At 39.1% G+C, this 14,522-nt stretch overlaps 1 protein-coding gene across 5 annotated transcripts in view; it reads right to left on the reverse strand.

Moving 5' to 3' along the window:
* Positions 1 to 14,522, reverse strand: part of TTN (titin) — a 272,276-nt gene that overhangs the window by 61,828 nt on the left and 195,926 nt on the right. For all 5 annotated transcript variants that reach the window (XM_077776374.1, XM_077776372.1, XM_077776373.1 and 2 more), the window contains 22 exons: positions 14,161 to 14,469; positions 13,886 to 14,034; positions 13,771 to 13,803; positions 13,552 to 13,681; positions 13,163 to 13,462; positions 12,752 to 13,069; positions 11,538 to 11,834; positions 11,127 to 11,426; positions 10,725 to 11,039; positions 10,490 to 10,638; positions 9,894 to 10,044; positions 9,523 to 9,804; positions 7,029 to 7,331; positions 6,213 to 6,515; positions 5,830 to 6,111; positions 5,435 to 5,734; positions 5,039 to 5,341; positions 4,637 to 4,945; positions 4,244 to 4,525; positions 3,826 to 4,125; positions 3,446 to 3,739; positions 385 to 3,351 (listed from right to left, as the gene is read on the reverse strand). In XM_077776374.1, coding sequence (XP_077632500.1) covers positions 385 to 3,351; positions 3,446 to 3,739; positions 3,826 to 4,125; positions 4,244 to 4,525; positions 4,637 to 4,945; positions 5,039 to 5,341; positions 5,435 to 5,734; positions 5,830 to 6,111; positions 6,213 to 6,515; positions 7,029 to 7,331; positions 9,523 to 9,804; positions 9,894 to 10,044; positions 10,490 to 10,638; positions 10,725 to 11,039; positions 11,127 to 11,426; positions 11,538 to 11,834; positions 12,752 to 13,069; positions 13,163 to 13,462; positions 13,552 to 13,681; positions 13,771 to 13,803; positions 13,886 to 14,034; positions 14,161 to 14,469 — 8,376 coding nt within the window. The remainder of the gene's footprint in view (positions 1 to 384; positions 3,352 to 3,445; positions 3,740 to 3,825; positions 4,126 to 4,243; positions 4,526 to 4,636; positions 4,946 to 5,038; positions 5,342 to 5,434; positions 5,735 to 5,829; positions 6,112 to 6,212; positions 6,516 to 7,028; positions 7,332 to 9,522; positions 9,805 to 9,893; positions 10,045 to 10,489; positions 10,639 to 10,724; positions 11,040 to 11,126; positions 11,427 to 11,537; positions 11,835 to 12,751; positions 13,070 to 13,162; positions 13,463 to 13,551; positions 13,682 to 13,770; positions 13,804 to 13,885; positions 14,035 to 14,160; positions 14,470 to 14,522) is intronic.

Here is a 14,522-nt window from a genome sequence, read left to right on the forward strand (position 1 = left end):
CTCAATCACGGAGTCCTCTTTTTCCTTCATAAAATTAGAATCTACCATTATTTGTACATGCTAAGTGATTTGGAAAAATACTGGCTAAAACAAATTTTGGATGTCATGGATTTAACTTATTTATCTAATAGCTCTGTGCTTGAGATTAAGAATTGGCATGGGGAGAGGCTGGCTGGCTCCACTGGTTAAGTGTCTGATTTGGCTCAGGTCATGATCTTACGGTTTGTGAGTCTGAGCCCCACATCTGGCTCTCTCTCTCTCTGCCCCTCCCCCACCTGTGTGCATGCATCTGTTCTCTGTCACCCACCCCCCCTCTCAAAAATTATAAATAAACATTAAAAAAAAAGAATTTGTGTAATATCAGAAAAAGAAAGAACATCATACCTATGGGGTCTTTTGCCACCACTGGCCTTGAGGGCAAGCTTGGTTCTCCAATTCCAATTTCATTTTCTGCCTTGACACGGAACTGATATTCATGTCCTGGGAAGAGATTCTGTACTTTGAGACGTCTTTCAGGGATTGCACTCTTGTTAACGGGGACCCATCGTGCTGAATGTCTTTCTTTTTTCTCCAAAAAGTATCCTGTGATGGATTTTCCACCATCGTATTCAGGTGGATTCCAAACCACAGTCATCTCTTCTTTGCTTACTTTGGTGACTTCTGGGGGATCTGGACGACCAGGTCTATCATATTTGGTTTTTGCAATGACTGGTTTACTTTCTGTTGGAGGCCCTGTGCCTATTTTATTTTCTGCACGGACTCTGAAGATATATTCATTTCCTTCTATGAGACGTGTTACTGTCGTACCAGGTGTTAAGACATTAGAAGAATAGGTAGACCAAACCATTCGCTTACTCTCACACTTTTCTAGAATGTAATTTTGGATTTCACAGCCACCGTCATCCTCTGGTGGATCCCAGCGAATAGTACACCGATCACTGGACACATCAGTAATTTTCAGATTTCTTACAGGACCAGGCTTATCTAAAACATTGACAGTGGCATAGGCCACAAAACTGCCAGCCGTGTTAGTTGCTGTAATTACATATTTACCACCATCACTTCGCTTTGCTTTAGAAAGAGAAAATTTGGATGAATCAGCACTCGTATCAATCTTGACCCTTGGTGATCTTGTTAAGTCTGTAGCATCTTTGTCCTTGGTCCATAGAACTTCTGGGAATGGTTTGCCTCTAACACCTGCCTCAAGTCTAATGGTTTCCCCTGCTTTGACTGTTAGCACACCACTCAATTTCAGATCAAGTACTGGTTTCTGTAAGTCTTCCTTCACAACAACTTCCTCTGTCTTTACCCAGCCACTTTCCCCAGCTTCATTCTTTGTTTGTACTCTGAACTCATAAATCTGGTTTTCAACACATCTATCAACCATGTATTGGGTTTCTTTAATGCTTCCTTTATGCACTCTTTCCCAGTCATCAGAGCCCTTCAGCCTCCTCTCAACATGATAGGATAGATTTGGGCTACCACCATCATAATCCGGCCGGCGCCACTTGAGATAGACAAATGTCTTTCCTTTATCTGCAATGTGAAGGTTTTCAGGCTCACCTGGTCTATCAATAGGGTTAATAGCAAGAATTGGCGTTTTGGTTTCAATGGTTGGTCCAACACCTACTTTATTCTCTGCACAAACTCGGAAATAGTATTCATTATTGGCTAAAAGGTTGGCCTTAATTAATCGCTTAGTGACATCTGAAGCAACGATTGACCAGCCTTTCTGGTTTGGTTTCCGATATTCTACTATGAAATTTGTTATTTCTGAGCCTCCATTATCTAGTGGGTTTTCCCAAGAAAGTGTACAGTTCTCCTTGGTTACATTGCTAACCTTTAAATTCTGGCAAGGCCCAGGTCTGTCAAGAACATTAACAATGGCGGAACCTTGGGCATGCCCACTGCTATTCTTAGCTGAGATGATATACTTGCCATGATCAGCTCTAACAGCTTCTTTAATTTGTAACTCAACACGAGGTAGATCTTGAATTATGTCAACCCGCTTTTCTCGGGCCAATACTTTGCCTTCCTTGGACCAAGTTATGTCTGGGTCAGGTCTGCCTTTGACTCGAGCAAGAATGCGAATAGTTTGGCCCACTCTAACAGTAATAATATCACGACAGGTAACGTCAAGTTCTACTTCTGGAGGATTAAGGATGTCTTTTGCAATCACAGATTCTGCTAGTTCTCTTGGCTCTCCCTCTCCCACAATATTGGCTGCCTTTATACGGAATCTGTACTCATTTCCTTCAATCAGTCCAGGTACCCTAAAGGCACATTGCCTAATGAGTTCATCTTTATTAATCCTGCTCCACTGTGTTGTACCAGCTTTCTGACATTCTACCACATAGCCTAGAATGGGGCTACCACCATCACTAAGAGGCTTTGTCCATACCAAGTCAGCTGTTTCTTTGGTCTTGTCTTTCAGTTTAGGATTAATAGGTGGTCCAGGTGGTTTGATGGGCCGGCAAGCTTTTATTGGGTCAGAACTTGGAGATGGATTGCTTAGTCCTGCAAGATTTTCAGCTAAAACTCTAAACTCATATGTATTTCCCTCATAGAGTCCAGTCACTCTAAACTTCAGGTCAGCTATAGGTGTTTTGTTGACTCTCACCCATTTGCCAGTTACTTCTCGACGTTCCACATAGTAACCAATTATTGGACTGCCACCATCAGATTTTGGCAGAGTCCAAGACACCGTTGCAGCATTTTCAGTAATGTCAGTAACCACTGGTTTACCAGGAGGAGATGGAGGACTAAACTTATGTTTAGCAACTGTAGGTGTGGAGTCAAGGGGAGGACCAACACCCATCTTATTCTCTGCTCTGACTCGGAAAATATATTCACAGCCCTTTTGCAGATGTGGGATTTTCAGCTTTGTCTTACTGCTTCCTGATGAAACAACACCCCATGTGTCTTTCCTTGTATCTTGTTTCTCAACGATATAATTTATCACGGGGCTTCCTCCATCATCCTTAGGTGGCTGCCATGAGATAGTCATATGTTCCGGGGTAACATCCAGAATATTAATAGGACCTGTTGGTGGACCAGGCACATCAAGAACAGTAAGATGTACAGGTACTGTTTTGCTGCCAGCTACATTGGAAACTGTGATTTGATATTCCCCAGTGTCTCTCCGTAAGCAGTTCTTAATGGTAAGTACTGATGAGAAGCTGTCAGTTTCAACTGTGTAGTGGTCATCTGTTTTAATCTCACTCCCATCAGTTGTCCACTTTGCAGTGGGAATGGGTACACCTCTTATCATGGCAGGGAATCTGACTGTAGTTCCAGCTTTTACCACAAGACCTTCAATTAATTTCACATCCAGCTCCACAGATGGAGGCACTGAAAGGTAAACATGAGAAAATTAGATTTTGATTTTCACAATATGGATATTCACAATATGAATTTTAAAAAATAATGCCAGTCCAAAAATTACCTAGTTTTTCTTGACATTCTATTGGGATAGTTGTGTCAGGGAGACTAAGACCCACAATATTTTCAGCCTTTACACGGAATCTATAGGTCTTCCCTTGTTGTAGTCCAGTAACAACACACTCTAAGTTTTTCACAGTCTTGAACTTAATCCAGTCTTGGGTGCCCTCTTCTTGATACTCCACCAAATATCCAGTGATTGGAGAGCCACCATCACGATCTGGCTTATTCCAAACAAGGGAGACTTCAGTCTTGTCAACGTCTACATGGTGCAGGTCTTTGGGTGGCCCTGGGGGATCTTTTCAAAAGAAAAAGTTATGATGAATGAATAATATTCTCAAAGACAGTCAGACAAAACTTTTGTATCCAGAGAAAGCAACTTACGTAAAGGATCTAGAGCCTTGATGGGCTTAGGTGTTTCAACAAAAGGACCACGTCCATACTGGTTCTCGGCAGCTACTCGGAAAAGATACTGATTGCCTTCATTAAGATGTTTAGCCAAGTGACTCTTTTTCTTTGATGTAGTTGAAAGAGGTGACCACTGGGCACTGGCAACATCTCTCCTCTCAACCACATAATTTGTAATAACAGAACCACCATCATCTAGTGGTTCCTTCCAAGTAAGGTAACAAGAATCTTTCCTAATTTCACTGACTTCCAGATCTCTAGGTGGCCCTGGTTTATCTGAAAGTGTTAAATAATGAAGTTATATTAGTGATTTAATCCAGATAAGAGCTCAAAATATATTAAAGCTTATCTTTAATATGTTATCACATAAATATATAACTCTGAAAATTCATACCTAATACGAGTACTTTTACTGAGACAGTTTTTGAACCAGCAGGATTCTCCACTGTTAAAGAATAAATTCCACCATCTTCATGGGCAGCATTAGGAATTTCAAGCTTGCTACCAACTGGAGTAATATCAATTCTTGCTTTAGTTGGAGCCTCTCTGTCTCCTTTTTTCCAAGTTACTTTTGGGAATGGCACTCCTTTGATGACAGCACTAAGTCTTAAAGTATCACCAACCCTTATGTGTTGTTCTCTTGCCATGTTGGCATCAAGAATCAACTCAGGGGGTTCTAGGATAAAATGAATAGCACTTTTCAGATCTGTTAATGTATTTTACAGTGAAGCATATACAATCAGACACTTCTCTTCTTTGCTACTACAGCTGAGAAGATTTTACTCACCAAGTCTGTCTTTTACAAGCACTGGCTCGGGAACATAAGCTGGATCCGATTCACCAGCTTCATTAACTGCTAATACTCTGAACTTATAGGTTTGACCATCCCGAAGACCGGTGACTTTATATTTAGTTTCAGGACATGACTCGGGGGTGTGGTTGGCTCTCTTCCACTCTTCATCTCCAACTTTCTGGTACTCAACAATATAACCCAGAATCTTGCTCCCACCATCATGACGTGGTGGCTGCCAAGTTAGGTCAACTGAATTACATGTTGTATCAATTGCTTCAGGATTAACAGGTGGACTTGGTTTAGCTACATAATAAAAGGAAAAAACCCACGAATTAGAATGTAGCTGAAAACAAAGTTGGATAATATGAAAACTGAACAAATGCTTTAATACTATACCAATTGGATCTTTAGCAATGACGGGTTTGGATGGTGGGCTTGGCTCTCCAATACCAATTTCATTTTCTGCAGAAACCCGGAATTCATAATGACACCCTTCTAGAAGATCAGGAACCCTGAATTTAGTGTATGGATGGATGGGCTCTTTGGTAACTCTAGCCCATCGTTTAGACATAGTTTCCCTCTTTTCCAGGATGTAGTTTGTGATGGGCTTTCCTCCATCATTTGGCTTGTTCCAGGTTACTAATGCAGAGTTTTTGGTAACTTCTGTAACAATTGGCTGGTCAGGTGCATCTGGAACCCCTACAACAAACATTAGCAGAGTGTGTTAGAAATTTAATTTTTCCTATTAACAATGTCAAACATTGAATCACTAAAAAGAAATATAATGCATACTGAAACGATCTTTGGCTTTCATTGAATCAGACACCAGAGGGTCACTTATTCCATACAGATTTTCAGCATGTATCCGGAAAATGTAATCTTTTCCTTCAAGAAGTTTAGAAACTTTGCATGTTGTTTTAGCACTTGCAGACGTAACAGGCATCCAAATATCTTTGCCCACCTCCTTTTTCTCAATAATATAATTGGTAATTTCACTGCCTCCATCATCTAAAGGTGGCTTCCAAGAGATAACCATGTACTCTTTGGTCACCTCATCAAAAATAACTGGTCCTACTGGTGGTCCTGGGCGGTCTGCAGAAACACACACACACACAACACAAAATGTTACTTCCACTTCTGCTTCGGAAAGAACAGAATATCTGTTCTTCTTGCTAAATTATACTTACCAACAACATTGACTTGACAGAAACCTTTCCTAGAACCTGTACTGTTCTCCACGACCACACAGTATTTGCCAGAATCTGATCGTTTGGCCTTGATCTTCTCTAGAGCAAGTGTTGTTGGAGTAGTCTTTATGTGAGTACGATCATCTTCTAGTACATCAGCTTCATCTTTCAACCACGTAATCTTAGGCTTTGGTTTGCCTGAGTAACGACCAGTGAGGGCAAAAGCTTCACCAACCCGAACTGTGATCTTATCCCTGAAGTCAAGGTCAAGTGTTGGAGGAGCTAAAATTTTAATTATAAAGGAAAGTCAGTTTTACTGATATCTTATGGTAAGTCTGTGAATGTACAAGTTTTCAGAGTATACATTGCATTAGAGAACATACCCAGGTCATCCTTGCAGGTGATTGGCTTGGTACAAAATGATGGTTTGCCTTGTCCAACAATATTGACAGCGCTGACGCGGTACTCATAGGTATCACCTTCTTTTAAGCCTTTAACGGTGTATTTTCTACTCATCAAGTTGTCCTTTGTAACTGAGTGGAACTTCTCAGTTCCAATGAGACGACTTTCTACGACATAGTTAATAATTTCAGATCCACCATCATATTTAGGAGGATTCCAAGTCAAAGTAACTGAATCTTTAGTAACTTCTTTGACTTCCAGGTCTTCAGGACGCTCTGGTACAGCTGTAAGTAAAATACGGAATTACGGTGAAAAAATGCCATGTTAAAATGTAGTAGAATATAGTAGATGACATTTTTTGAGAATTGCATTTAAATTATCTGCTTTGATAAGTAACAGAAGATATCTCATCATACAACCATTAGTTTAAAAGGGCACAATACAGTCTAATTTCCTCTGATAGATGAGGAAATAGAGGTCCTCTGAGGCCAAATAATTTAAGAAAGTTCTCCAGAGTTAGTAGTTTCAGAGTTAGGAAAATACTTCGTATTTGTGCCATTAAGTGGGAGATTCTTAAAAATTAGTGTAGTATACATGGAAGGACTTGAAGAATCATATTCCCATAATCTTTCACAATCACATTCAGATACTACCAACATCAGATACTGAGCATTTGTCTAATGAGTGCTTGTCAAAGGCATAAAATGGTTGGTGTTTATACACATATTTTGTCACCATACTCTTATTAAATGAGTGAAGACGTGATTAAGAATGAAATTGTATTAAATTATACATACTTATTGGGTCTCTGATGACAAGTGCAGTTGGTGTCTCCGTAAATGGGCCTCTCCCAACACTATTTTCAGCAGCAACTCGGAAAAAGTAGGCTTTTCCCTGAATGAGACCCTGGACAGTAGCATTTTGCCGAGTAACTGTATATGTCACCGGGGTCCATGCTCTACGGTCAGATTCACGCTTTTCAATGACATAATTGGTGATTGGACAGCCTCCATCATCTTCTGGAGAAAACCATGTCAGCTTACAGGAATCGTTGGTTAGGTTGTCAGACCGGAATGGTGTTCCAACAGGTCCTGGCACATCTGGAAATAAGAGGAAGCAATTTCTAGTTGTTTATCTTCAGTGAACCACAGGGCTCAATATGTGTCACCCTCTGTTTTTAAAAAGGAGACAATAGGACATTTTCTTATGAAGAAAATAAGATTTTGTGTCTATTGACTTTTTCTTTCCCACAGCATCTATATTCAACCATATTTTTAAATGAAATCTGTAACAGTTACTGTTTGCCACTGTTTTAGCAGAAGCTGAAGGAACAGTGATGTGTGTATGTATGTTATATAAATATGCATATTTAAATATGTATATATGTATATTTATGTGTATACCATTTTTTTTCTTTTTTTAGCAATTTGTAAGTCAGATAGGAAGAGCTGCTGGAAAGAGAATGCACAGGAGGAGATAGGAGAGGGGTGAGGGGTGGCTACTTTCTGTGTCTAGTTTACTCTCCAGAGGGGAAAGGGAAAGAGAGCTTTCCCTAGATGACAAAAAAATCAGTAAGCAGCACAGGAGTCCCCAGATCTCAGAAGACCTTTGAGAGGGTTAGAATTTAACCTGAAAACGTATCGGTTCTCAAGTTAAAGTAAAGGGTGTTTAGGACCTTGAAACTAACCCAAAAGCTTGTAGGAATATTGTATTCCTACAATACAAGGTCAGTGAGAGCTTTTTCCTTATGCCATTATCATTAATGAAAATGTAACATGTTTACACAACAATAATTATGTTCAACAGAAAACTGGTTATTCTCACATAAAAGCTCACTGTTTGGGGGATGGTTGTTTTGGAGACATGCTGAGAGAGAAATCTGAGTGGGATGGCTTCACTTTCTGAGCAAATCGGTACAATAAAGCAGCCAACAGGAGGCATGAAAAAGCCTTGTAGAGTTTACTTCTATATTTAGTGACTAGAAATGCAATATTGATAAGCAAAAATGCTTTTCAATTAGAATATGAAACCTTTCACAGAGATTTTTGCTTTATTAAGATAATTAGCAAATAAGGATATACTCCCATGATAAGAAATTGATCAACCTTAGTAAATTTGTTAGGTATTCATGTACATTGGCAGGAAAGTTTCTTTTGTGAAAACTGTATAAAACATAGTAAATGCTTATGGTGGCATGTTATGTAAAAGGCAACACAAAACTTTGTTATAAAAACCTTGTTTTTATATAATATAAAACCATAACTTTTTAATGTTATATAAAAAGGTAACAAAACTATTTATAGGAGCATAACAATAGAAAATATGTATAGGATAAAAAAGCAAAGAGGAAAAATTTTTTTTTTTTTTTCTTTTTTTAATGTTTATTTATTTATTTATTTATTTATTTTTTTAAATAGTTTATTGTCAAATTAGTTTCCACATAACACTCAGTGCTCATCCCCAAAGTGTCCTCCTTCATGCCCATCCCCCCCTCCCCCCACATCCATCAGTCCTCAGTTTTTGTCAGCATTCAAGAGTCTCTCAAGGTTTGCTTCTCTCCCTTTCCCCCACCATTTCCGCCCTTCTTCTCCCCCTTGTTCCTCCGTCAAGTTCCTCCTAATCCTCCTATACGTGCAAACATATGATATTTGTCCTTCTCTGCCTGACTTATTTCGCTCAGCATAACACCCTCAAGGTCCATCCATGTTGCTACACATGGCCAGATTTCATTGTTTCTCATTGCCATGTAGTATTCCATGGTATAGATAAACCACATCTTCTTGATCCATTCATCTGTTGATGGACACTTAGGCTCTTTCCATGTTTTAGCTATTGTGGAGAGTGCTGCTATGAACATTGGGGTACATGTGCTCCTATGCATCAGCATTTCTGTATCCCTTGGGTAAAGAGGAAAAATTTTTAAATGCTAATAGTGGTCAGGGTGCCTGGGTGGCTCAGTCAGGTAAGCGTCCGATTTCAGCTCAGGTCATGCTCTCACAATTCTTGGGTTTGAGCCCTGCATTGGGTTCTGTACTAACAGTTCAGAGCCTGGAGCCTGCTTTGGATTCTCTGTCTCCCTCTGTCTCTGCCCCTCCCCTGCTCCATCTCTCCATCTCTCAAAAATAAATAAATGTTAAAAAAGTACTTTTAAAAAATGCAAATAGTGGTTATTGGGATAGTGGGTGATTTTTTTGTTTCCAAAATATTTGTAACAGTTTTAATATAGTCTTATTGTAGATGAAGGAAAAATGTTATTTTTAAAAACTGTGTGGACAAATTGAAAGTATTTACCTAATACATCAACGATGATGGTCTTCTTTCTTTCTCCACCTGCATTTTTGGCAAGAAGAGAATAGACACCTTGGTGGCTCCTCTGGCAATTCTTGATGACCATGGAGGAGCTGATGGCTGTGGTCTCAATGGTAGCTTCTTGAGGTAATGCTCTTTCATTCATGTTCCAGGTGACAGTCGGAGGAGGCTTTCCTGACACATATGCGATGATCCGGATCACCCCTCCAGCATGGACCACAATTCTGTCTCTGACACTGGCATCTAGCTGAAGGTCAGGTAACTCTGGAAGACAATTGAAAATTACAAATGTGGTTTTCATTTCCAACACAAAACATAAATAGTGATATAATAATAGAAGTAGGAGCAATTACCAATTCTGTCCTTCATTTCAATGATATCTGTGACTTCTCCAGGTTCTCCAATGCCGGCAATGTTGACCGCTCTAACTCTGAACTTGTAGAAAGCTCCTTCTTTTAACCCTGTCACAACAAGCTTTGTTCCTCTCACTTCTTTGTCTTTGCCCTAAGGAAGGATCACAAGCGTTCAGTTCTTTGTAGCTTCTTATTTTAAATGCTTTCGAAAGCATAACTAGTAGCATATTTAACTACTCTGTTTGGGAAAATTGTTGCCAGTTTACGTACTGGGGATCAGATATTATAGGTAAACACTGAATGAAATGTCTTTCCAGGAATTGTGTTTTAATATTATGTCAAATGACTGAAAAATGTACTGTTCATTTTTTCCACATTTTTAGGATTTATAGCCAAAAGATACATTAATGATACTATAAGTTTTGATTAGATTTTGACATAACAGATGTTTGGATTATTTGTAATTATGTTGCTTTGTAATTATGTCATTTTTCTGATTTCTTAAGAAATACAAATAGAAGTTAATGGGATTGAAGATAACTGCTACACTTTCAGTTTATTTATACTATATTTCCGTAATGCTAAGTGTTAACTACCTGCTCCCATTCTTCTTTTCCTTCTTCTTTATATTCAACGATGTATCCAGTTACTTTGGATCCACCATCTTTTAGTGGAGGAGACCACTCCAAATCGACAGAGGATTTAGTCCAGTCTGTGACTTTGGGGAATGGAGGGCCAGGAGGGGCTGGAAAGAACCAGTATACATTAGTATTCTTGACTTTTCCATGGCACTTTAGGAGGCAGGGGTAAAGGAATGGTTTCAAGGCTTACCAATTGGATCTCTGGCAGTCACTGGGTCTGATGGCAGACTTGGTGGACCCACACCGGCAGCATTAATTGCATACACGCGGAATTGATAGTCAGAACCTTCAATAAGACCAGTTACTTTATAAGAAACACCCAAAGTCATGGCTTTGATAGGATCTCGGTTAACTCTTTTCCATCTCTTTGAAGTGGTGTCTTTCATTTCGAGCCAATATCCTGTCACAGGAGAGCCTCCATCGTATTCTGGCTCTTCCCAGTTGACAGTCATGGAGTTGCGAGTCACGCTGCTAACTGTTGGTTTATCTGGTGCTCCAGGAACAGCTAAGGAAAGAAACCACATTGATCTGTAAGAAATTATGAAAAACAACAGATAAGAGTGATTTTGCATATAAAACATGTTCTACTTACAGAAGAGGTTTCTCGCTGTTTCAGGTTCACTGTCAAGAGGCTCCCCAATGCCATATTTATTCTGGGCCATGATTCGAAATACATATTCATGGCCTTCTAGCAATTTGGGAATTGTGTACGTGCATTCTTTAGGTTCACTGGAGACATGCACCCATGTCTTCCTGTTAGCTTCTCTCTTCTCAATGACATAGTTTGTAATCTTAGACCCCCCATCATCTATAGGTGGAAGCCAAGATAATGTCATTTGATCTGCTGAAATAGATTCAAACTTTATTGGTCCCACTGGAGGGCCAGGACGACCTAAAATGGTTTTAGAAAGACAAAAAAATATTAGAAGAATGATTTTAAAGCCAAATAATATATTTAGGAACCGAAAAACATGCAGTTTTAATAAATCCATGCAAACATTACCAAGGACATTCAGTCTCATCTCCTTTGATGCTGTTCCCAGATTATTCACAGCTGTGATGGTATATAAGCCAGTGTCACTCCTGCGAGACTGTGGAATAACTAAGGTGCAAGTATCATCCACTACCAGTTTGTTGACATGGGTGTCATAGAGAACAGGTTCTTTCTTATCAGGCTTCCTTGGAGGAGCTTTAAACCAGGTTAGTGTCGGGAATGGCACGCCTTTAATTTTGGCTACAATGTTAACATCTGTTCCTTCTTCAACCTCCATGAATTCTTTTAGATCAATTGATGGTGGGCCTAGATGATTTAAAAGAAAAAAAAAGATGGTCATTGGGGACCAAAAATAGAATTTACAGTATAAAACTATATGTATCTATTATAGGCAGGCTTCATAGCCTAATATGAAGAACAGATTTGACTTCGACTAATTTATTACCACTTCAGAGGGCAGGTACATGTATTCATCATCCTTTATTGGATCTACATGTGGCTATTTATCAGCTATTGGCTCTCTCTTACCTGGTGTTATTATGTGTGCAGATACTGAAAAGGGGCAGAGAGAAGTGAAGATTGTAGTAGCTTAGTCTTGGGAGTTCTATCCCGATATTCCCTTTAATATGCAGAGTTATGAGTGGACTTTCTATTTTTATTCTAAGATGAATTCCCTTTTTAAGAAAGATAACTGCTCATAGAAGCAATTTTCCATGAATCCAGTAGAAGAATATGCAAAGAGAGTAGTGACTACAAGCCCCCACCCCAAATTTAGAAGAAAGAACTGAACAAACAGCAGTGGTGATGGTAACAATTAGAGGAAGAATTTTTTGTCTTTGTCTATTTATATTGATCTATAAGATTTATCTATTTATATATATATCTTTCTTAAATAGAGAAAAAGAACTTGATTGTGAAGATAAATGGATCTTAGCAGTTTCTGAGCAAATAACTGCTTACTTTCTTCCCCTCTTGAGGATCATGCGGAAAATTATAGTAAGGAAATTCTAAATGTCATCTCCTTTAAATAAGGGGAAGGTAATATGTAAGGAAATATGATAATTCTGTAGAAGTTGAGGCATGAGTGATTAATGTGCCCATATTCACACTCAACTCAGTAGCTTCCTGATGTGCAGATACTTCTCTTTTTATTTTGGACAAATATTAAATTTCTAGGAAGGACTCATAACGAGGACATTCTCTGTTAATACTTTGGTACTTACATGTCTGATCTTTGACAGTCACAGGGCCAACAGTGGCAGAAGGCTTACTCACTCCTGCAGCATTGACAGCCTTGACTCTGAATTCATATTCCCCACCCTCTATGAGGTCTTCAACAGTAAATTCCAGTTCTTCCACATCGCGTTTGTTGCACTGTTTCCATGCTTCTTTCTTTTTCCCGGTAGGATCCCATGCAAGGCACTCCACAATATAGTGGGTGACAGGGGAGCCTCCATCATTCTTTGGGGGTTTCCATGATAGGTGTACAGTGTTCTTTGTTATGAGGCCAATCTTGAGTTTAATAGGAGGATCAGGAGGATCTTTAAAAATAGTTAAAGGAAGTATTAAGCATTGTTTATAATGATATATTTCAAATTTGAGAAACTACTTTAATCTTTGATTTAAAAACTTACATATTGGATCTCTGGCAGTGGTCCTCTGAATGGTTTCCACAGGTGGACCAATACCAAAACGGTTTTCTGCACGCACACGGAAGAAATATTGCTGTTCAGAAATGAGATCGGGAACTACAAATGTGGTGCTTCCACAGTTTGGATTGACTTTAGTCCAGGCTTTTCCATCAATAGTCTTCTTCTCTATAACATAGCCTTTGATCCTGTCTCCCCCATCATCATCTGGCATCTTCCATGTGAGTTTGCAGCTACCTCTTGTGATGTCACTGACTTTCAGATCTTTGGGTGGCCCTGGTACATCTGTTGGATGCAAATCACAATATAAACAATGTCATTTTGTTTAAAATAATTTGTTCTTATTCTGTGGTCCCTTTTAAAGTCTTTCTTACCCATGACTTTAACTCTACAATTTGCGGTCTTTTGTCCTGCTTTATTCTTGGCCGTGATGCTGTATTTGCCTGAATGAGATCGCTTGCATTCCGGAATAATAATTACTGACGAGTTTTCAGCTGTCTCGAGCTATACAAAGAAAATAGTAGTCATATATCGGATGGAGTAAAAACACTATTGCAGTCATGTTCTGAATCATTTCAATTTTTTCTTTTTACCTGTGCATCCTCGGGTATATCATGAACTCCCTCCTATTAGAAAAGAAGATAGTTGTAGTGTAAGTATTCCCTAGAGTGATTCAATGGAAGACACAGAAAATTATATTTTTCTTACCTTCACTGCTTTCTTTGCCTTTCCATCAAATTCCCAAGATGATTTGGGTGTTGGGCGTCCCTTGATGACAGCAGGAATCCTAATTTGTGAGCCAGCTGGACAAATCAGACAGTCTTGTGCTCCAATATCAATGAAAACTTCTGGTGCCTCTGTAGTAGTACCATGAATAAAAACAGGATTTAGGTTACTTTTGTCAAAAAAATGTAATTGACATATCTTTAGGAAATTCATTAAGATCAGAAGATGAAGACATAAATTCAATAAAGGGCTAGTACCTTGAATATCAGTGGCAGGGATCTCTCCAGTTGTATCACTTGGTTCAGATTCACCAGCTTCATTGACAGCTTTCACTCTGAATCTGTACTTCTTGAGTTCTTTCAGATTTGGTACAACACATTCACAGGTAGTTAGTAGTTTGTCTGGCTCATTTACTCTTTTCCAGTCAGTACTACCTTCTTCTTGCATTTCTACAATGTACCCTTTGATTGGACTGCCACCATCTTTGGCTGGAGGTTTCCATGCTAGTGAGATGCTGGACTTCGTTTTATCTTTGACCTCTGGGCAAGAAGGTGGCCCAGGTGGATCTAAGAGGGGGGAAAATATATATATATATAATCAGGTTTTGAAGCCAATGGAA

This window comes from Crocuta crocuta, unplaced genomic scaffold (assembly GCF_008692635.1).
Source record: "Crocuta crocuta isolate KB4526 unplaced genomic scaffold, BGI_CrCroc_1.0 scaffold17, whole genome shotgun sequence".
NCBI classification, from domain to species: domain Eukaryota; kingdom Metazoa; phylum Chordata; class Mammalia; order Carnivora; family Hyaenidae; genus Crocuta; species Crocuta crocuta.